General features: G+C 44.1%; 1 protein-coding gene across 2 annotated transcripts in view; it reads right to left on the bottom strand.

Moving 5' to 3' along the window:
* The window catches only part of LOC132893098 (phospholipid phosphatase 1), a 126,942-nt gene that overhangs the window by 14,212 nt on the left and 88,133 nt on the right, over nt 1–24,597 (bottom strand). For both annotated transcript variants that reach the window (XM_060931884.1, XM_060931885.1), the window contains exon 2: nt 17,168–17,319. In XM_060931884.1, coding sequence (XP_060787867.1) covers nt 17,168–17,319 — 152 coding nt within the window. The remainder of the gene's footprint in view (nt 1–17,167; nt 17,320–24,597) is intronic.

The raw sequence follows: 24,597 nt of genomic DNA, 5'->3' as shown, positions 1-24,597 counted from the left end.
TGTGCTGTGAAGTTCTCTGCACTTTAACTTATGAACCAACAGGTGCATTTGGATAAGTAAAGCCTATTTTTCTGCATTTTTGTAGTCCTGGTAATCTTTTATATTGGTAAAGTTGTTTATAGGACCATTTCTCAGTGTTTTTGTTTTTTTTAATCAATAGTTTTTCAGTAATAACTTAATATTTAACATACAATGGGGCAAAAAAGTATTTAGTCAGTCACCAATTGTGCAAGCTCTCCCACTTAAAAAGATGAGAGAGGCCTGTAATTTTCATCATAGGTACACTTCAACTATGAGAGAAAAAATGAGAAAAAAAAATCCAGAAAATCACATTGTCTGATTTTTAAAGAATTTATTTGCAAATTATGGTGGAAAATAAGTATTTGGTCAATAACAAAAGTTCAACTCAATAATTTGTTATATACCCTTTGTTGGCAATGACAGAGGTCAAACGTTTTCTGTAAGTCTTCACAAGGTTTTCACACACTGTTGCTGGTATTTTGGCCCATTCCTCCATGCAGATCTCCTCTAGAGCAGTGATGTTTTGGGGCTGTCGCTGGGCAACACAGACTTTCAACTCCCTCCAAAGATTTTCTATGGGGTTGAGATCTGGAGACTGGCTAGGCCACTCCAGGACCTTGAAATGCTTCTTACGAAGCCACTCCTTCGTTGCCCGGGCGGTGTGTTTGGGATCATTGTCATGCTGAAAGACCCAGCCACGTTTCATCTTCAATGCCCTTGCTGATGGAAGGAGGTTTTCACGCAAAATCTCACGATACATGGCCCCATTCATTCTTTCCTTTACACGGATCAGTCGTCCTGGTCCCTTTGCAGAAAAACAGCCCCAAAGCATGATGTTTCCACCCCCATGCTTCACAGTAGGTATGGTGTTCTTTGGATGCAACTCAGCATTCTTTCTCCTCCAAACACAACAAGTTGAATTTTTACCAAAAAGTTCTATTTTGGTTTCATCTGACCATATGGCATTCTCCCAATCCTCTTCTGGATCATCCAAATGCTCTCTAGCAAACTTCAGACAGGCCTGGACATGTACTGGCTTAAGCAGGGGGACACATCTGGCACTGCAGGATTTGAGTCCCTGGCGGCATAGTGTGTTACTGATGGTAGCCTTTGTTACTTTGGTCCCAGCTCTCTGCAGGTCATTCACTAGGTCCCCCCATGTGGTTCTGGGATTTTTGCTCACCGTTCTTGTGATCATTTTGACCCCACGGGGCAAGATCTTGCGTGGAGCCCCAGATCGAGGGAGATTATCAGTGGTCTTGTATGTCTTCCATTTTCTAATAATTGCTCCCACAGTTGATTTCTTCACACCAAGCTGCTTACCTATTGCAGATTCAGTCTTCCCAGCCTGGTGCAGGTCTACAATTTTGTTTCTGGTGTCCTTTGACAGCTCTTTGGTCTTGGCCATAGTGGAGTTTGGAGTGTGACTGTTTGAGGTTGTGAACAGGTGTCTTTTATACTGATAATGAGTTCAAACAGGTGCCATTAATACAGGTAACGAGTGGAGGACAGAGGAGCCTCTTAAAGAAGAAGTTACAGGTCGGTGAGAGCCAGAAATCTTGCTTGTTTGTAGGTGACCAAATACGTATTTTACCGAGGAATTTACCAATTAATTCATTAAAAATCCTGCAATGTGATTTCCTGGATTCTTTCCCCCCATTCTGTCTCTCATAGTTGAAGTGTACCTATGATGAAAATTGCAGGCCTCTCTCATCTTTTTAAGTGGGAGAACTTGCACAATTGGTGGCTGACTAAATACTTTTTTGCCCCACTGTATCACTCAATTTTAATCACAAAAAAAGAAAATCGCAACAATTTCTCGCAACTTTCACTTCCTTCTGCAATGTAATCGCAACAAAAACCTAAAAAACACTGCAATTTTCATCGCAATTTTTTGGAACCCCCCGCAAAATCAGACATTTTAGCCCGCAACAATCACAAAAAAAGCCTGCGGAATCCTGGGGGGACTGAAAAAAGAAGGAAGTATGACCACGATTATTTAAAGTTTGGATTTTCATGGACTGGATCTGAAGATGCTCCACTGCCACAGTGTGTTGTCTGCCAAGAGGTGCTAGCTAACGATGCTATGGGATGTTTAAAATGTGTAAAACAAGATGTTTTAAAAAGCACAGATGTTTAAAATGTGAAAAAGAAAAAAATAAAAATGTGTACAACAACCATTTTTTAAAAATACGAATGGAACATTAAGTATAGCAACAACAAAAATTGTAAGGGGGGGCTGTTGTTTATTTGCTCTCCGAGGGGGGGGCTGACTCTCCCACACTTTGAAAACCCCTGTATATATATATATATATATATATATATATATATATATATATATATATATATATATATGGAATAAAAGTATATATATATATATACAAAAAAAGTAATATATATAATTTTTTGGGGGGGTGGCACGGTGGTGTAGTGGTTAGCACTGTCGCCTCACAGCAAGAAGGTCCGGGTTCAAGCCCCGTGGCCGGCGAGGGCCTTTCTGTGCAGAGTTTGCATGTTATCCCCGTGTCCGCGTGGGTTTCCTCCGGGTGCTCCGGTTTCCCCCACAGTCCAAAGACATGCAGGTTAGGTTAACTGGTGACTCTAAATTGACCGTAGGTGTGAATGTGAGTGTGAATGGTTGTCTGTGTCTATGTGTCAGCCCTGTGATGACCTGGCGACTTGTCCAGGGTGTACCCCGCCTTTCGCCCGTAGTCAGCTGGGATAGGCTCCAGCTTGCCTGCGACCCTGTAGAACAGGATAAAGCGGCTACAGATAATGAGATGAGATATATATATATTTTTACTTTTTTTTTGTAAGTTTTGGGTTTTGTTTTCGAGTCAAGTTTTTATTTCGCCCTTGGTTAGTTCAGCAACACGCACCGCCATTTTGTTGTTCTTCTTCTTTAGGGTTTTTTGGCAGTTGGCAAACCAACTTAAAAGTGCGTTACTGCCACCGACTGGGCTGGAGTGTGGAACAGGCGATATTGGGTGGGAAATAAAACTATATTATTTTCGCCATTTTTGTTTCTTTTAAATACTTGATAGCAAAGCAGCCATTTTGTTTTTCTCTACTCACGGTATATGAGCTGACATCCTAGTCGTAGAGTAGCCAATAAGAGCATGCATTTGCTCATATTGAGTGAATGTGGATAGAATAATTTCCAACATTTCACTACGATGATGTCACTCCCAGTGTTTTCCTGCTGACTAGATATGCATTGTCAAAATGATGAGCCAGTTCAAAATTAAAATTCTTTTGATTAACTTGTGTTTTTTTTTGTTTTGGTTTGGGTTTTTTGATGTATCCATATAATATAAGGAACATTACATGATAGCGCTAAGTTATGAAGTTCATCTTCTCATATTGGAAATATGTTCACCACTTGAAGATACATTTCATATTTTTGCGCAACCATGTAATATTCTCCATATATTTAGAATATTTTGTTTAAATATTTTTATTTGAATCTCTGTCCTATTTTCATTAATCTCAAATTTCATATTTTATCATCGCTTGTGTTTAAACACCCTTTATCTCAGAAGTATGCAAACTCTGCCCAAAATCTAGGCAACATCCATTCTGCTCATCCAAAAAATGTAACAGAAAGATGAACAACCATTCAAACCTACAGGCAATTTAGAGTAGTCAGTTGACCTAATCTGCATGTCTATGGGCTGGGGAGGACACAGGAGCGCCTGGAGGAAACTCACACAGGCACATGGGAGAACATGCAAACTACACATAGAAAGGTCCTGAGCACTGATAAGGTTCATACCCAGAACCTTCTTGCTGTGAGGCAACAGTGCTAACCACTGCACCACTAAGTAATGAAAATATTTTCAAGGGGAAAGTATGATATAATGTTAATTAATGTGGTATACGCTGCAATTTTAGTAATGAACTGACTTAAGTTTCTAACCTTGACAATTTTGTTAAGGACTTCTTACCTACAGTGTCTTGCAAAAGTATTCATCCCCCTTGGTGTTTGTCCTGTTTTGTTGCATTACAAGATGGAATTAAAATGGATTTTTGGAGGGGTAGCACCATTCGATTTATACAACATGCCTACCACATTAAAGGTACAAACTGCTGTTTTATTGTGACACAAACAATAATTAAGATGGAAAAACAGAAATCTCGAGTGTGCATAGGAATTCACCCCCTTTTGTATGAAACCCCTAAATAAGAGCTGGGCCAACCAATTAACCTCATAAGTCACATAATTCATTGATTAAGATCCACCTGTGTGCAATCAATGTGTCACATGACCTATCACATAATGTCTGTATAAATCAACCTGTTCTGGAAGGACCCTGACTCTGTTACACTACTAAGCAAGCAACATGAAAACCAAGGAGCACTCCAAACAAGTCAGAGACAAAGTTGTGGAGAAGTATGGATCAGAGTTGGGTTGTATAAAATATCCCAAACTTTCAATATCCCAGGGAGCACCATTAAATCCATTACAGGAAAATGGAAAGAGTATGTCAGCACTACAAACCTGACGAGAAGGCTGCCCACCAAAACTCACAGACCAGGCAAGGAGGGCATTAATCAGAGATGCAACAAAGACACCAAAGATAAAACTGAAGGAGCTGCAAAGATCCACAGTGGAGATGGAAGTATCTGTCCATAGGACCACTTTAAGACATACACTCCACAGAGTGGGGCTTTATGGAAGAGTGGCCAGAAAAAAGTAATTGCTTAAGAAAACACATTTGGAGTTTGCCTAACAGCATGTGGCAGACTCCCCAAACATGTGGAAAAAGATTCTCTGGTCAAATGAGACTAAAATTGATCTTTTTGGCCATCACGGGAAATGGCATGTGTGGCGCAAACCCAACACCCTGAGAACACCATTCCTACAGTAAAGCATGGTGGTGGCAGCATCATGCTGTGGGGATATTTTTCATCTGCAGGGACAGGAAAGCTGGTCAGCATTGAAGGAAAGATTGATGGCACTAAATACAGGGCAATTCTGGAGGAAAACCTGTTTGAGTCAGCCAGAGGTTTGAGACTGGGATGAAGGTTCACATTCTAGCAGGACAATGACCCTAAACATACTGCTAAAGCTACACTGAAGTGGTTTAAAGGGAAACATTTAAATGTCTTGAAATGGTCTAATCAAAGCCCAGACCTCGATCCAACTGAGAATCTGTGGCATAACTTGAAGACTGCTGTACACCAATGCAGTCCATCTAACTTGAAGAAGTTGAAGCAGTTTTGCCTTGAGGAATGGGCAGAAATCCCAGTGGCTACATGTGCTAAGCTAATAGAAACATCCCCGATAGCAGAGGGTCGTTGAAACGACGTAGAGTTTTGGTCAGAATGGTCGGTTTCCGTCGTACGTCAGAAAATCAACGTTGAAACGGCGCCGTGAAACGTCGATTTCTCCGCCGTCTGAGAGGGTCGATTTATCACCGTTGAATCAACGTGGGTAAAGGTTGATCTGTCGACCGTCAGAGAAGGTTGAATATACGACGTTGAACCATCGTCACTTTTGCCAGCCAGTTTTCAACATTGGTAGGATGAGCAACTGGCCCGTAGCCAGGGGGGATCGGAGGGTTCGTTCGATCCCCCCCCCCCGCGACACCGCGCCCCGGACACACGCCTCAAGATTACTCAAGATTTATTCATTTGTTCATGTCCGATGAATATACATTGATTCACATTTAAATTTACAATATCAAATCCAGACTAATCAAAAAAGAAAAGTAGACTAAGTGAGGACGAGTTAGAAAAACGGGTTCATGTCTCCTATGTTTATGTTTACACGTTTTGTTCAGACTGCTTTACACCCCAATCCAGTGGGTGGCGGTAATGCCCCCATTAGACCCCTTTCACTGACGTCACCCGAAACCGGAAGTAAACAAACCCTGCGCCACATTGGAAGACCAACAAACTCGTGATTAGGGGGAAATAACGGCAGCGCGCGGTATGTGAACCCACGAGGCACTTGGTTCATCATAAACCTACAATGGTAAACTTTTGTGCTGTGTTAGGGTTCTAACAAAGCTGATGGGAAAGGTGAAAAGAAGTCTTTCTACAGAATACCAGCTGTGATTGAGACACAAGCAAACCAAGGAGCTTTCTGCCAGGAGACAGAGAGAGGATTTAGCTGCTTTATGCAGAGCGGATCTGAATACTTCAAGTCTATTTTGTTACTGGTAAGTCACTAGGCTAGAGTGTTGTAGAACATTTTTTTAAATGTTTACTGAATAAAAACATCCTTAATTTTATCAAATATTCTCTACTCTATATTTCATTTCTTTCTTTTGTTTTAATTTTCCTCCCTCCATCCCTCTTTGGATTTTAAATATAGTTTTTCCCCATGTCCAAATAATGAGGTAGGGTGGCATTTAGAAACCCATAGCCTACTGCTGACTTTCTTTATCAATGCTGCATCAAATTAATTTTGGTTATGTTTTTCTGTTTCCATGTACAGGTGTCTGCGCCGCAGGAGGAATAGGCCACAATTATAAATAAATCATAAAATGTTTCTAAGAACTTGTTCAAGTGTGTTCTGTTCCTTATAAATGTTAAGTTATGCCTCATTAGATAGCTTGACAAACATTAGGAGAGGTGCATTGTTGCATGCATTTTTATATCCTGTTGTACATAAAACAGGACGTAGCCTACGCACATTGATATAAATTAAGTTTCACTTTCATGGTTGAAGTATGCATGTGTGTGTTCATCCTAGGCAAGAGCCCCGATGCTTTATTGTTAGCTAGTTTAATTTAGCCTGTTTTGCTTAATTTGTAGCCTTCCTGTTGTACATAAAACAGGAAGTAAAGTTGGATGAATCATCGCCGAAAATTCAACTATAAATCGACCGAAATACGTAGTTGAATAAAGGGTGAAAGGGGGTCTATTCTCTGTCGACCACCAGCCACTTTTCAACGTCGTTTCAACGCAAACTCGTATGAGCAAAGCGGTGTTGAATCAACGTCGGTGATCGACGGTGATTCGACGGCGTACAGGCCGAAGAACATGCCGATGATTCCACGTCGAATCAACGACCCTCTGCTATCTGGGATACCCCAAGAGACTTGCAGCTGTAATTGCAGCAAAAGGTGGCTCTACAAAGTATTCACTTTGGGGGGGGTGAATACCTATGCACGCTCCAGATGTCTGTTTTTTCATCTTACTTATTGTTTGTGTCACAATAAAACAACAATTTTCACCTTTAAAGTGGTAGGCATGTTGTGTAAATCAAATGGTGCTAATCACCCCAAAATCCATTTTAATTCCATCTTGTAATGCGACAAAACAGAACAAACACCAAGGGGGATGGATACTTTTGCAGGACACTGTACATTTTGTAAAATGAATGGAATCATGTGTTCTCAGCCTCAGATGCTCTGCCTATGCCCACAGGGCCTCAGATACTTATTGCACACTTTTCTGGCCAAAAGCTTCAAAAATAGAATCTTTACAATTCTGTGTATGCAAATACAGGCACTAGCTTCCAATAGAAAACAGTTTTATTTGCTATTGGCTCAGGGATTGCATTGTAAATTAAATGGGTTAATCATGTTAAAGAAGGTGGTTCTTGGCCATGTATAGTGTTGAAAGGAACTAGACCCTCTAGTAAATGCTAGTAGTCTGACCTGTGAGACTATAGGCTTGCGAGATCCTTCAATACAAAACTATAGAATACAAGGATATCTGAAGTGAACGCTTTAAGGCAGAGGTCTTCAACAGGGGGTCCATGGAGGTACTGCAGGGGGGTTGTGAAATTTGTGGTTGATTAGACAATTTTTTATATTTAAAAATTTTTTTTTCAAATCAATTTTTTCCCACAAATTTAAATGTCTTTAAATACACATTAACATGAATCCTGTTGGATTCATGTTAATGTGTATTTAAAGACATTTAAATTTGTGGGAAAAAACTGATTTGAAAAAAAAAATTAAAAATATAAAAGGATTTACTATTGTAGTGAACGGATAAATGGAGGCAGAAGATGTTATCTTTCAGTCAGCAATGCACACATGAGATGGTGGCGCCCAGTGAGGCTGCGGCCAAGCCGGCTCCCGATAACAATGTGTGTTTTTTGTTAAATGTACCATCAAAATCGTCTTCAAGAATCGCGTACAACAGGAGTACATTACTGGGACTTAGGAACAACAACATTACAAAGGATTTGTCCGGAGTTAACTTCGCCACGGATCGTGAAACTCTTCTCGGTCTAGGAATAATGACCCAAGACAACGGCCCCTCTGAGGCAGCGGGCTCCCCCTCCACCATCAGCCGAAACTGGAAGCAGCAGAAGCGGCAGTGGAGACTGAGCATACGCCGGAGGAGAAGGAGAGGTTGCCGAGCAGGCATCACACACCGATTGAAAAGAAACCCTCACAAAACAGCACTACCATCTATTCTCCTATCAAACATCCCCTCATTGGAAAATAAAATGGACTATCTCAAGCTGGATTTAACCACACAAAGAAACGTGAGAGAATGCAACGCGATCATCCTTACCGAGACGTGGCTTCACAACAACGTTCCGGACAGCGCCATTAAACTGGATGGGTTTACAACATTCCGCGCGGACAGAAACCACGCCAGCACGGGTAAATCTCGAGGAGGTGGTGTGTGCATTTACACAAATAACAACTGGTGTACAAATGCTGCAGTTATTACAAGTCACTGCTCAGAGAACATTGAGTTTTTAACCCTCAACTGCCGTCCATTCTACCTGCCGCGAGAATTCAATACCGTCAACATCACAGCTGTTTACATCCCCCCCAGCGCCAACACAAAAGAGGCGCTCTCCATTCTGTACAAGTCTGTGAGTACACTACAAAACACACACCCGGACTCGGTCTGCATAATCGCTGGCGATTTTAATCAGGCCAATTTGAAATCAGTAATGCCACACTACCACAAGTGTGTGAACTTTGCAACAAGGGGAGAGAACACACTTGACCAGGTATACACCAACATCAGACATGCCTTCAGAGCTGTTCCCCACCCCCAACTGGGTTCATCAGACCATCTCTCTGTTATGCTAATCCCAGCCTACAGACCTCTGTTGACGAGAAGCAAGCCAACTGTGAAACAGATCAGGGCCTGGCCAGAGGGCTCCATAGCAGCTCTACAGGACTGTTTTGAATGCACAGACTGGTCTGTTTTCAGGGAGGCGGCCACCACCAACCAGGACGTCAACCTCACTGAATACACAGACTCTGTAACTGGATACATAACAAAATGCATGGAAGATGTAACCGTCACCAAGGACATTACAGTGAGAGCAAACGAAAAACCCTGGTTCACCAGGGAGGTACGTGAGCTCCTAAGGGCACGCAACGTTGCTTTCAGGTCTGGGGACAAGGAGGCCCTAAAGTCTGCCAGGGCCAACTTGCACCGCGGCGTGAGAGCAGCCAAGCGTGCATATGGACAAAAAATCAATTCGCACTTCACTGATATGAAGGACCCAAGACGCCTGTGGCAAGGCATCCAGTCAGTCACAGACTACAAACCATCCCCCCCACCGTGTGAGGACAACACAGACTTCCTCAACTCACTGAACACTTTCTTCAGCCGGTTTGAAGAAAATAACACTACAACACCTACAAAAACCCCCGTCAACCCAGACAGCACAACACTTCAACTGGACTCAGCAGACGTGAGGAGGACCCTACTCAAGGTGAACCCCAGGAAAGCTGCAGGCCCAGACAACATACCCGGGCGCTTGCTCAGAGACTGTGCGAACTCACTCACGGAAGTCCTCACAGATATCTACAACATCTCTCTGAATCAAGCCATCATACCAGCAAGTTTTAAAGCCACCACTATTGTACCACTACCCAAGAAGTCACCAGCATCATCACTGAACGACTATAGACCCATAGCACTCACTCCCATCACGATGAAGTGCTTTGAGAGACTGGTTAAAGCCCACTTAACATCCACCCTCCCCACTACTCTGGATCCATACCAATTTGCCTACCGCCCCAAGCGCTCCACTGATGACGCCATAGCAATAGCACTCCACCTCTGCCTGGCTCATCTGGAGAACAAAAACAGTCATGTGCGGATGCTGTTCATTGACTTCAGCTCTGCGTTCAACACTGTCATCCCCCAACATCTGGTGAACAAGCTGAGTGAAATAGGCATCAGCACTTCACTGTGCAACTGGCTGCTGGACTTTCTAACAAACAGACTGCAGACAGTCAGAGTTGGAAACAACTCCTCAGCGACCACCATCATAAACACCGGGGTGCCGCAAGGATGTGTGCTGTCCCCCCTGCTGTTCACGCTGATGACTCACGACTGCTGTGCCAGATTTGAAACGAATCACATCATCAAATTTGCAGATGACACAACAGTGGTGGGCCTCATCAAAGACAACGATGACTCAGCATACAGAGAGGAGGTACAGCTACTCATCAACTGGTGTGAGAGGAACAATCTGCGTCTCAACATCAACAAAACAAAAGAAATTACTGTGGACTTCAGGAAAAAACAACCAACACACATCCCACTGATCATCAATGGCAGTGCAGTGGAGTCTGTGAAAAGCACAAAGTTTCTAGGAGTGCACATCACAGATGACCTCTCATGGACTACCAACACCACCGCCCTGGTCAAGAAGGCGCAGACACGACTCCACTTCCTGCGGAGGATGAGAAGAGCCGACCTCCCCACATCTGCACTCACCACATTCTACAGGGGTGCCATTGAGAGCATCCTGACCAGCAGCGTCTCTGTCTGGCATGGCAGCTGTCTAGCTGCAGACAAGAAGGCGCTGCAGAGGGTGGTGAGGACAGCAGAAAAGATTATCAGGTCACCCTTACCAGCCATTCAGGACCTGTACACTTCACAGTGTTCCAAGAGAGCAATGAACATTATCAAAGACCCCACTCACCCAGCACATAAACTGTTCTCCTTACTGCAGTCAGGGAAGCGCTACCGCAGCGTGCGGTGCCGCACAAGCAGACTGGGAAACAGCTTCTTTCCACAAGCTGTCAGACTCCTTAACTCACTGAGGAAAACTACATGAACATTCCAAAGATACCAAGAACATTCCATGAACATTTATTCACCATGCCCTTGCACCTTACCCTTCGCACCTTATATACTGCATCTATACTGCAGGACTCTACCTATACGACGACTGATTGTATTCTCTGCTGCTGCTGCTGCTGTGTGTGTGTGTGTGTGTGTGTGTATTTATTGTCCATCAGTATGTCTTATTATTGCACAGTGTGTGTGTGTGTTTTCACCGCAGTGTGTGTGTGTTTTACTGCAGTGTGTGTGTGTGTGTGTGTGTGTGTGGGTGGGTGATTTTTATCAATAGTATATGTATGCTTAGTTAAACTTGCACATTGGAGACTGGTCAAACGCAATTTCAAACTTCTGTGCTAACCCTGTTACATAGATTTTTGACAATAAAGTACACTTGAACTTGAACTTCAGGACACACAGGAGCTCTCTCAAGCTGTGCACCGGTTCACTCACAGCACGAGACCAGCCTAGACCTGTCCCTCCAAGCCTCCTGTACACAAAGAGGAGGACCCGCCCCTATCGCTGCTGTGCCAATCACGAGGCCACATGTTACAGACTGGCTCTGTCAGATTCCCCGTGATTGGCCGAACCTATTCAGTCCCCAGCTGACTAAGATTCCAGACGCAAGACGCACGCTGCAATATTATTGAAAAGAAAATACCTTTGTAAAAAAAATTGATCAAATAACAAATAAAAAAACGACGACATTTATAGTCCAGCTGTTATCGTCCAAAAATATGCTGAATTGTTCATTTTGATGATAAAAGCACGAAACTTTGCATGATTACTAAGTTTGCCGAGGTGAATAATTCTAGATATGGAGCCAACCAAATTTCACACTCGGGGCTGAGTTATGAGCATGCTCAAAATCCCCAAGCATGAAAACAAGGCTCTCCATAAAAAAAAACTTGTAAACCACCTGATTTGTAGCATTTTGGACAAAAAACTGCACAACAATGTTTCTATGTTATTGATTGGGACTTCTAATTTACAATGTACTACATTAAATGCAAGTTTATTTTAAATTTGTGGGCTTCCTGTGTCAAAAATTACAAATGTGTTAATTTTTCAACCAAAAGTTTTATATTTGTGCCTGGAAAGAAAAGAAATGAAAATGACATTGTTATTAGTTATTATTCTCATGATATTTACTCAAAATATTTCTAATTTAGGCAGAAATGTTAATAAAACTAATATATACTCCAAGGTTAGAGCCCAGGCAGGCCTCCACGGTTTTCAATATGGCTGCTTACACGTTGAAGACTTGCAGTGTGTGAAAAGAGTGATTTATTTACAATTTGTGATCATTTTTTCAAAGAAAATTGTTAAATGTATAGTTTGCTAGTTTTGTTAGTATACAGTTTTCTAATTATGGACTGGAGACTGTGTATTATTTGTCAGAAAGACTCAAAAGACGAACTACAATGTCCAGTAAACACGAAGAGGAAAGATGTTGGTGCTGGTTATTCTTCGTTTGCATCCAATGTAGAAGAGTTCCAAAAGCTTGGGAAACTTCCTGGTGGTCTTGAAATTTCCCTATTGGATGATGGAAGTGGAATTGTGGAGACATTGCACAGTAACAAGGCTATGTGGCATAAATCGTGTAGATTGCTTTTCGGCAATAGTACGCTTGAATGAGCCAAGAAAAGGAAATTCAATGAAGTAGATCAGGATAATGCTAGTGAAAATTCTGCTTCCCAGGATAAAGCAACGTTTAGCCCTATGAAGTCTCGCCGCAGTTCCACTATTGCCAGAGAAGTGTCAATAGCAGAGTATTATTGCTTCTTTTGCGAACAGTCTGACACCGCATCAAGTCTTCATGCTGCTTCCACATTTGAAGTTGATCAAAAAGTTCGTGAATGTGCAAGTCTTTTGAAAGACAGCAAACTTATAGCTAAACTATCTGAAGGTGATATGATAGCTATTGAAGCAAGATATCATGCTAAGTGCCTTGTCAGTCTGTACAATAAAGCAAGAAAAGTGAAATTGTCTACAACTAAACATATGGATGATAATTCAGCAACAGACATAGAGCTTGAAGAACTTGCTTTTGCTGAACTAATTGCATATATTGATGATTTTCTTGAGTCTGAGGAACTGGCTATTCTAAAACTTGCTGATCTAGCCAGCTTTTATTGTCTGAAACAACAGGAGCTTGGTATGGAACAAGCAACAGTCAACAAAACAAGGCTGAAGGAGCGAATTTTAGAGGTATTTCCAGACTTGACAGCGCATACAGAAGGAAGACAAGTCTTGTTTGCATTGAAACATGAAATAGCTGGGGTCTTGAAGGAAGCAAAGAGAAAAGATTCAGATGCATGGCATCTAGTTAAAGCGGCAAACATTATAAGGAAGGACATGTTAAAAACCAAGAATTCATTTAATGGAACATTTGCTGAAGATTGTCAAAAAGATTCTGTACCAGCGTCGTTGAAAACCCTTGTTGGCTTGCTTTTGAAAGGTCCAACCACCGAGTTTGATCCGAATGACAGCCAAGCATGCCTTACAGTTTCACAACTTATCCTTTTCAACTGTGTTACAAAATATCGAGGTCAGCGAGCTGAGTCCAAAGGAAGTACCCATCACGTGAAGTTCAGAGAATGTCCACTTCCTCTGTATACTGCTTTAAAAATCCATGGTGCAACTAGGGATAAATCTTTAATCGAGGCTTTTTACAGACTAGGACTTTGTATCTCGTATGACAGAGTTCTTTCCATTACCACCGAAACAGCGAACAGTGTAATAGAAAGATATGAAAGAGAAAAGACAGTCTGTCCTGCCAAACTCAAAAATGGTTTGTTTACTACTGGTGCTGTCGACAATGTTGACCACAATACCAGCTCCACTAGTGCTCAAGATTCCTTTCATGGAACTGCAATTTCCTTAGTGCAGCACCCAACCAATGCAAAAATGGGTCAAGAAAGACCTGTTGACACGTTCGATCCAAATTTGCAAACTGGGTCCAAAAGGCTAAATCACCTTCCTTCTTTCTACAGTGAGGTACATCCAGTGGCTGAGCCCCCGAAAGGCATCTTTTCTGCTCCTGCAAATGTCACTACTGCAGAGTTTACTCAATCAAGTCAAGAACATGATACTTGAAGCAGATTGGCTAGAGAATACTAATCAACTTTTTTCAAAGGAAGAGCTTGCTGAAGATGAATGGATCTCATGGGCTGCTTATCGGGCATCTCATTCTACACTGACAAGCTATCAACCCGCTATTATTTCACTCCTTCCAATGTTTACTGAAAATGCTCACTCCCTAGCAATGATTCAACACTCAATGAAAGTCATACAATCAGCAGTCAAACATGTGAACCCGACAAAAGTTCCTGTTATAGCACTTGACCAACCTCTTTTTGCTCTAGCTAGGGTTAGATTAACCCTAACCCTAACTGGAAAATTAATTCTGTGCAGTTTTTTGTCCAAAATGCTACAAATCAGGTGGCTTACAAGTTTTTTTTATGGAGAGCCTCATTTTCATGCTTGGGGATTTTGAGCATGCTCATAACTCAGCCCCGAGTATGAAATTTGGTTGGCTCCATATCTAGAATTATTCACCTCGGCAAACTTAGTAATCATGCAAAGTTTCATGCTTTTATCATCAAAATGAACAATTTGGAGGACAACAGCTGGACTATTAGTTCCCCAACGAACCCTTTTGAAATCTTTTTTGCAAGATATTCCTGGTCCTGCACTGCACACTGCAGCTCCTATCCACAACAGCCAGTACTGAGGCCAGTATATTATTATGCCAAGTGTATGGACATTGTTATGAGCAAAAATGGATTGTTTTGTAGCTTGACCAAAAAACTCCACAAGCTTAAGAGAGATACCTTCCACCTCAGAAACCACAGATGAAAATGCAAGATAGTCAAGAAGAGTGCTTTGCAAATGCGTCTCTTCTCTAATCTCTGTGCTGCTGAGGGAGAAGAACACACTGCGCTACTGTACCATTCTGAGGTTCGATGGCTTTCACGTGGAACAGTGTTGTCATGCGTGATGGAATTACGCATGTCTATTTGTGAGTTTTTACTTCTCCAAAAGCACACAGAGCTGGCTGCACTTTTCAGTGACAATGTCTGGGTCACCAAACTTGCATATCTTGCCGACATTTTCGCTGAGCTGAACAAACTTAACAGTTCTATGCAAGGTTGTGATACACATGCCATTCAGCTGTATGACAGAATGGAAGGCTTTCTCAGAAAAATCAGAAGATGGAGGGAGCACATCGGGGAGGGAATATTTTTCATGTTTCCATCAGTGGATGAGCTGGGAGATTCTGCTGTGCTCTCGCCTCCCGTAACACACACAATTCTTGCGCACTTGGAGGCGCTCGAGGGACAATTTAGGAACTACTTTTCTGAGGCTGACTCCTGGTGGAGGGACAAGACATGGATGCAGTTTCCATTCAGAGACAACGCAGCAGAGGAGACACGCCTGACAGTGACAGAGGAGGATCAGCTCATTGAACTATCCACTGACAGTACGTTCAGAAACATATATGAAACTAAACCACTCACCCAGTTCTGGATCTCTTGCCAGAAAGGTCATGACCAGTTCTGATCGAGGGAGTCGAGGTAGAGGCTGTGGATTCCTACAAGTACCTCAGGCTGTGGCTGGACAGCAAGCTGGACTGGACTTGCAACACCAAACACTTATACAGGAAAGGACAGAGCAGGCTATACTTCCTTAGGAGGCTGCAGTCATTTAACATCTGCAGGAAACTCTTGTGGATGTTCTATCAGTCTGTGGTCGCCAGTGTCCTGTTTTACACCGTGGTGTGCTGGGGGGGCAGCACATCCAAGAAGGACACATCCAGGCTGGACAAACTGATCAGGCAGGCTGGCTCTGTGGTCGGCATGAAGCTGGACTCTGGTGACGGTGGCAGAGAAGAGGTCTATGCACAAACTATTGAACATCATGGACGATGCCAGTCACCCTCTGCACACCGTCATCAGCAACCAGAGGAGCCTGTTCACTGACAGAATGCTCCTTCCCAAGTGCAGGATGAACAGACTCAAAAACTCCTTTGTCCCTCATGCCATCAGACTGTACAATTCCTCTCTGGGGGGGGGGGGGGGGGGGGGGGGTAACAGGAGGACAGAGGACGGGAAGAAGCAGTAGCCTAGCCTAACAATAAGCAATACCGAACAATGTGCAATATAATGAGCAATATAAAGTGCAATATCTCTCCTGCCACCCCCCTTCTCCCCCTTTTTCCCCCTTCCTCCTTCCCCCCTTCCTCTCTTCCCCATATTTTATTCTTTTTATATTTGTATATGTAAATACTTAATTTATTTTAATTTATCTAGAAGTTTTCCTCTATTTCTTTTCTCTGTTTATCTGTAATGATGCTGCTGGAATCTTAATTTCCCTGAGGAAACCTTCCCAAACAGATCAATAAAATTTTATCTAATCTAATCAGAAAGACTTTCCACAATTGGCAGCAAAAGCTATGATGAGCCTTTTGCCCTTTGCAACAACATATCTTTGCGAAAGTGGATTTTCCTCACTCACCTACCTGAAAAACAAATACAGGTCAAGACTGCAGCCTGAGGCTGATATGACCCTCTGCCTGACAACCTCCATCCATCCAAGGTTAGATAAGTTGTGTGCTACTCATCAGGATCAGACATCTCACTAATGTGGGAGTATGTATGCCATCCAAAGATGGCTTGAGGATTCACTGTCCCTTCTACATGAATCTGTGAATTATTTTAATAGTTGTATGCAAGATGTATGTTTATAAATGGCAGTGGCACGGCCACCCTGTACCTTGCACATGTTTAAAATAAAAACATGAATATATGAACCTGTGTATTATTTGAATAGCTTAGAATTGAATGCACAATAACAGGGTAGCTATGTTTATACATGGCACTAGGCCCAGTTTGATATAAAACACAATTTTATAAAATATACAGTATATAGCAGGGGGTCCCTGCTCCATCTCTCCATCAGTTTGGGGGTCCTTGGCCTGAAAAATGCTGAAGACCCCTGCTTTAAGGTCCTCAACTGAAATATTTGGAAACTTGTATGCACTGACATATGGGTTTAGCAATCATTGCCTTTCAAACTTCCCTATTTGTAAAAACAAAACAAAAGAAACAAGAAAGAAAGAAATACTTACAACAAATAATGTGAATGGAATCATTATTCCCATTAGCAGCTGATAAGATATAGTATCTTCTTTGTAAGGGTACTTGATGGTGTCATCACTGCAAAAAAATCCTCTTTTGAATGGGTTGTATTGGAAATTAAATATTGCAAATGGAAGTCCAGCTGAAAGAAATTATAGTAAATTAGATTATTTCTTCAAACACCACAATTGAATCTACATAGATAACAACTGCCTGACAAAAATAGCTGTCACATGAGTCTTGTTCTTCATTTCAATGAATAACCATTGTTCCACATTTTTTCATGTGATTGGTAAGACAACACTGCAGCAGTTATGCCAAATGTGACTAAAACTAGATGACTACAATGCACTGCTTGTTTTACAATGAAATATCCTCTTGACTAGTTAAAGGGAATTATAATACCTCTTCCAAGTTAACAATTTTATCTAACACAAATAGTTTAACATTAAAACAAAATGTATCATATGTGGAAAAATGTAATTTATGTGAAAGGTTTCAGACAGCAAGGACAGTCTGAAACCTTTCATATGAATTACATCACTTCTCTGGAAGATGTTTTGCCATTCACTAAGAGATTTTCTTTAGTTCTTTAGTGAATGGTGGAAAATTGGGGTTAGAGTTGGATGGTAGGTGATGTCACAGACCTGCCCAACAGATATATCATGGAGTGCAGCCTGATAATAATTCCACATTGCTTGCTAACCAAATAAGGCAATGGAACTAGCTCGGTTTTCCATTGTCCCTGTTTGTTTCCATGATTTAATTTTTATGAGTTCAGATGTACTCGTATCTATGGTAGATGATATCAAAATCAAACATTACAGATGTGACTAAAATAAATGTGTTGTAGTAGTAAGTCTAAATTACTGGATTTGTGTTATAGCCTTAAAGATATTTTGGCACCCATCTGAGAGACTCCATTAGTTTCACTGAATGGAGGGGGGAGAATTTCCTCATTTCTAAACAGTATATGAGATTCATACCTGAGACTAAACTAAAATTGTATTGGGGTCTGATGGAGTGAAGTGCTGTAAAACTACTAGGATAAAGGTGTTAGGGTGTATACTGTTCTTTCAACAAAATGTTCTCTGTCCAGAATGTCTACAACCTCATCTCATTCTCATTATCTGTAGCCGCTTTATCCTTCTACAGGGTCGCAGGCAAGCTGGAGCCTATCCCAGCTGACTATGGGCGAAAGGCAGGGTACACCCTGGACAAGTCGCCAGGTCATCACAGGGCTGACACATAGACACAGACAACCATTCACACTCACATTCACACCTACGGTCAATTTAGAGTCACCAGTTAACCTAACCTGCATGTCTTTGGACTGTGGGGGAAACCGGAGCACCCGGAGGAAACCCACGCAGACACGGGGAGAACATGCAAACTCCGCACAGAAAGGCCCTCGCCGGCCACGGGGCTCGAACCCGGACCTTCTTGCTGTGAGGCGACAGCGCTAACCACTACACCACCGTGCCGCCCTGTCTACAACCTGTTCCTTCCTAAATTTGTTGAGCCCAAAACATAATTGTGTTAACAGGTGTATGCAGTCACTGAACTGAAAAAAAAAGTCCCAAGTTGTCAAATTTGAGAAACTTAGGCTTTATTCATGGTGGATGACACAGTAATAAGTATGCGCACTCGAAGAAAGATTTTAAAATACATGAAGCTGTACAGAAAGAATAATGAGTACGACCCGCTGGAGGTAGCTTGTCCGTGCCCCTCCAGCTGATCAGTGAGAAATGATGCTACCTCCAGTGGGTCAGACTCATTCTTCTTTATGTACAGCGCCATATATTTTAAAATCCTTCTTAGAGTGTGCATACTTATTTCACTGTCATCCACCATGTTCAATAACAGCAGAATCTCACCATTTCTCAACCCAAGCATAAAATAGAACTTGATTAAATCATGCAAATGTATGGAAACATACTGCTGTGACACAAGAAAAAAGAAAAAAAAAATGAGTATCACATAATAACATGAAAAGTTTACTGTTACAATATATTGTTAGGGGTGGTGAGATGTGGTGAGTAAGATCCAAGAGCAGAACACAGACCAGTAAATCCAATAATAAAACAGATTTAATAGGAGTAAAAAATAAACCAAAAATAATCCAGAAAAAGCTAGGAACAAAAAACGAAGCAGGCAAGGACCAAAAAACACTAGCATAAAAAAGAATCCAGACAAAAAACTTGAGACAAAAACGTAGCACAACAAACATGAAAAAAGACAAAAACGTAGTGCAAAAAACTGTGGCAAGAAACAGGCAAAACAGAGAGCAAAATACAAGAAGCAATAATGGCGCAGAGACGACGTGAAAAACCAACGAGATGTTCTGGCAAAGTCCCCTTCTGAGAACGGCCTTTTTATACACAGCAGAGCAAACCAGGAAGTAAATGCCGGCAAGATGGAAGTCCCGTCCTGGATCCGGATTAGCACTGAACTGGGAGATAATAAATCTCCAGAGTGGAAGTCCGGGGTGGAGCATGACAGTACCCCCCCTTCAATGAGTGCCTCCAGACGCTTTAGGAAGAGTGTCCGGGTGTTGCTGGTGGAACTCCATGATGAGTGTTGGGTCCAGTATGAACCTGGCAGGGACCCAACTTCTCTCCTCGGGACTGTAACCCTCCCAGTCCACCAAGTACTGGAGATCTCTGCCTCGCCGTCGCACCCTCAGCAGTTTCTTGACCGTGTAGGCCTCGTTGCCATCAATGAGCCTAGGAGGAGGAGGGGTTAGGATTGTGGGAGCAAAGGACTGGAGACCAGAGGTTTAAGCTAAGATACATGAAAGGTAGGGTGAACACGTTGCATGGTGAGTGGTAATGCGAGTCTAACAGAACATGAGTTGATTACCTTCTTGATGAGGAAGGGTCCAAGGAACCTGGGTGCTAGCTTGCAAGAGACAGTCCTAAGTGGCAGGTGGCACGTGGAGAGCATAACTTGTTGACCTACTCGGTAGGTGGGTGCCTTGGAGCGACGTTTGTTGGCCTGCCTCTTGGATGTGAGTGCGGAGCAAATGAGTCTTCTCCGGGCCAATGCCCACGTCCTCCTGCAGCAGCGTATAAAGAGCTGGGCTGAGGGTATGGCGACCTCCTCCTCTTGGCTGGGGAACAGTGGTGGTTGGTAACCTAGTGAGCACTGGAACGAGGAAGGGAGAGTGTGATGTGCATATTCAATCCAGGGTAGGTATCGACTCAAAGAACTGGCATCCGTGAATGCCATGCACCTGAGTGCAACCTCCAAAGCCTGGTTCGCCCGTTCTGCCTGACTGTTGGTCTGTGGGTGAAAGCCTGAGGAGAGACTACAGGTGGCTCCAATGAGTTTGCAGAAGGCTCTCCAGAACTGTGCAGTGAACTGAGGACCCCGGTCAGAAACAATGTCAGTAGGCAAACCATGTAGGTGGAAAACGTGGTGGATGAGTAGTTCTACGGTCTCTTTGGCTGAGGGGAGCTTGAGCAGAGAAATTAAATGGACGGTCTTAGAAAAACGGTCAATGACAGTGAGGATGCATGTGTTGCCACCTGAGTTGGGGAGTCCTGTGATGAAGTCCAGGGTGATGTGAGACCAAGGTCGATGCGGAGTAGGAAGGGGTCTTAGTAAGCTGGCAGGGGGTCGATTGGCTGTCTTGTTCCGGGAGCATGTGTCACAGGCTGCCACAAACTCCTGGACGTCTTCCTTGATGGATGGCCACCAAAAGCGTTGCTGGATGAGTGCCAGGGATCAGGAGGCTCCTGGATGACAGGCCAGCTTGCAGCCATGACCCCACTGCAGCACCTGGGTTCGCACAGGACAGGGAACAAACAGATGGTTAGTAGGAGTGTTGTTGGGGTTACCTTCACCGGGGTCCTGCTCCAGGGCCTTCTGCATGAGCATCTCAACCTCTAGAATGGCAGCTCCCACCAGGCAGCGTGGAGGAAGGATGGTCTCGGGCGGCTTGGACTCCTCTTGGTGGGAAGAGAACATCCTGGACAGGGCGTCGGGTTTGCCATTCTTTGAGCCTGGGCGGTAGGAGAGCGTGAAGTTGAACCGGGAGAAGAGAGACCAACGGGCTTGACAGGAATTAAGGTGTTTGGCAGACTTGAGGTACTCCAGATTCTTATGGTCAGTCCAGACTAAGATGGGGAGCTCGGACTCCTCGAGCCAGTGCCTCCACTCCTCCAAGGCTAGTTTAACAGCCAGTAGTTCTCGATCGTCGATGTCGTAATTCCATTCAGCTGGGGATAGCCAGCGGGAGAACGAGCATGGGTGGACCTTGTCATCACTGGCCCTCTGGGATAGTATAGCTCCGACCCCTGACTCGGAAGCGTCGACCTCGGCAATAAACTGCTTGGTTGGATCGGGTATGGTGAGAACGGGTGCTGTGGTAAACCTGTGTTTGAGTGTGGAAAAGGCTTTCTCTGCTTCCTCCCCCCACTTGAATTGGGTCTTGGTTGAGGTCAGGGCTGAGAGAGGTCTGGCCACCATGCTGAAGTTGCAAATGAAGCGCCTGTAGTAGTTGGCGAATCCTAGGAAGTGCTGGAGCTCTCGTCTCGAAGATGGGATGGGCCAGTCAGCGACTGCCTCGAGCTTGAGGGTGTCCATTTGAATCTTTGCCGGAGCGATGATGAACCCCAGGAACAAGACGGAGCTTTGGTGGAACTCGCTTTTCTCTGCCTTAACAAACAGTTTATTTTGTAGCAGGCATTGGAGGACCTGCTGGACATGACCCCAATGTTCCTCCAGGGAGCGAGAGAAGGTCAAGATGTCATCCAGGTATACGAAGACAAAGGTATTAATGAAGTCCCTTAAGACATCGTTAGCTAGCGCCTGTAATACTGCGGGCACGTTGGTCAGGCCGAAAGGGACTACGAGATACTCATAGCGGCCTGTGGTGGTGTTGAAGGCCATCTTCCACTCGTCCCCTTCCCTGCTCCTAACTAGGTGATAGGCATTGCATAAGTCCAGTTTAGTGAACACCTTAGCTCCCTGGAGTAGTTCGAAGGCTGTGGTCATGAGCGGTAGTGGGTAGCGGTTCTTGACCATGATGGCGTTGAGACCTCGATAATCAATGCAGGGATGGAGTGACTTGTCCTTCTTTTCGACAAAGAAGAACCTCACCCCTGCTGGACAGGAGGAAGGGCGGATGATCCCAGCTGCCAGTGACTCCATGATGTACTTCTCCATGGCCTGTCGTTCGGCGGGTGAGAGAGAGTAGAGACATCCCTTGGGTGGTGCCGTCCCGGGCAAGAGGTGGATCCCACAATCGTAAGGCCTGTGAGAAGGGAGGGACACTGCTCGGGTTTTACTAAAAACTGGCTTGAGGTCCAGATATTCCGGAGGCACATGAGAGAGGTCGGGAAACTCACTGGCTGAGGGCTGTGGTGGTTTGGCGGGAGGCAGAGCAGAGTTCAGACCAGGCAGGAAGGACACCAGCCTAAGATGGTGTGGTCAGTCCAGTTTAAGTGGGGGGTGTGCTGCATAACCAGGGTAGTCCAATAATAACGGGAACGTGAGGGATGTTCATGACATGAAGTTGTATCATTTCAGAGTGACTGCCTGAAATCCTTAGGGTGAGCAGGGTGGTGAGGTGAGTGATAGTGGTCAAGCCAGTGCCACTGAGTATCAGGACAGTGAGAGGGACCTCGAGGGCGAGTAATGGGATTCCGAGATCTTTGGCGGTGGTGGAGCAGATCAGGTTCCTGTCCGCCCCCGAGTCGAAGAATGCCTGAAGATGGTGATGCTGGTTGTTGTGCGTGATGATAACGGGGAGCAATGGTCAGTCAGCAGGGGACTGGTTCCAAGCATTGCTTACCAGGGCCCCTTGATTAACTGGTGGGCTCGTACTTTTTAGCGGGCAGGCTCGGCAGATGTGTCCTTGCTGACAGCAGTAGAAGCAGGCCCCCATGTTCTGCCGGCACAGTCATTCCTCCGCTGACACCCGTACCCAATCTACCTGCATGAGTTCGACGGACGAGGCGGGAGGTGGGGAGAAGTTGCAGCTGAGACAGCTCTTCTCTCTCCTACATTGTAGGACCCGAGCATCAATACAATTGGTGAGGTCCATGAGAGTGGCAAGGTCCAACAGCAGTTCCAGAGATACCATTTTGTCCTTGATGACGTCGGACAAGCCATGTAGGAACGCGTCGACCTGGGCACTCTCGTTCCAGTTGCATGACACCGCCAACATCCAGAACTCGATGGCATAGTCCAAGGTAGATCGGGGCCCCTGCCGCAGCTCCATGAGCTCCCTAGCCGCTTCCCGACTGGACAGAGAGCAGTCAAGTGCTCGCCTCATTTCCTCAGAGAAGTCCTAGAAGCTGGAACAAAAGGATGCGGCGGGGTGCCAGACAGCTGTTCCCCATTCCCTGGCCTTGCTGGTGAGGAGCGTGATGACATAAGCTACCCAGGAGCGTTCTGTGGGGAAAGCCATGGGGTATAGCTCTAAGATCAATGAACACTGAGACAGAAAAGATCTGCAGGTACCTAGTTCCTCACTGTAGGGGTGAGGCGAAGGAATGCTCCAGGTGAGCATCGGTGGCAGGAGGTGAAGGAGGCGGCTGGGCAGGGGTAGGCACGGCTTGGGAGTGCTGGAGTTGTGTGGCTAGAAGGTTGAGTGAGTTGGACAGGGTGGCCAGGTTCTGGGTGATCTGCTTGAGTTCCTGTTGGTGGGTCCCAAGGAGGGCTCCTTGCTGCTGCATAGCCGTTCTCAGATGGTTCAGTTCCGCTGGATCCATGTTGGCCGGAACGTACTGTTATGGGTGGTGAGATGTGGTGAGTATGTAACAATCCTCCCTTGATTCTAGATAAAATAGTTACATGCAATTTAAGTCATGGGCGGATCTAAAGCAGGTTGTGGTAACGTTAACTGGCCTACTACCAGTGCGTAATATATAAATTACGATCAAAGTTCATCAGTAATGCCCAAGTTTCATCACGTTATGAATCAAACAAGGTAAATATCTTAACGAAAAAACATACTGGAGGCAACAAGTAAACTTGGTGAAGTTATAATTCAAACACAAACATCGGCCACTCAGGCCGCTTAAATCAGGAAGTGCGGAGTCAGACACCGCTTTTAAACAGAATGAAACCCACAGAAAAAAAAATAAAATGTCCCTTGAGTTCGTTTCCCTATTAGTCCCAAAGTCAAGATTTAGGGTAATCCAGCCCGATTGTAATATAGATCCCAAACGAAAAGGAAAAAACACATGCGCCACAGAGGGATGCGCTCATAGTCTGACGAGATGGTGCTTCTGATAATTAAAAGAAGAAAGCGCAAACTCGCCAGTTGATGCGTCCAGAGAAATATGTTCCAAAACTTGCCGTAATCCAACAGTCTGGTAGGTAAAAAAAATAAAATAATTCCCACGAGAACAGACGTGGTAATCCAAGCTTGGAGACTCTCAAACGCCACGCGCTCACCTCCGGCTTC

The sequence above is a fragment of the Neoarius graeffei genome, chromosome 10, assembly GCF_027579695.1.
Source record: "Neoarius graeffei isolate fNeoGra1 chromosome 10, fNeoGra1.pri, whole genome shotgun sequence".
NCBI lineage: Eukaryota > Metazoa > Chordata > Actinopteri > Siluriformes > Ariidae > Neoarius > Neoarius graeffei.
The sequence above is the reverse complement of the archived record's forward strand: the minus strand, read 5'-3'. Positions and strand labels throughout refer to the sequence as shown.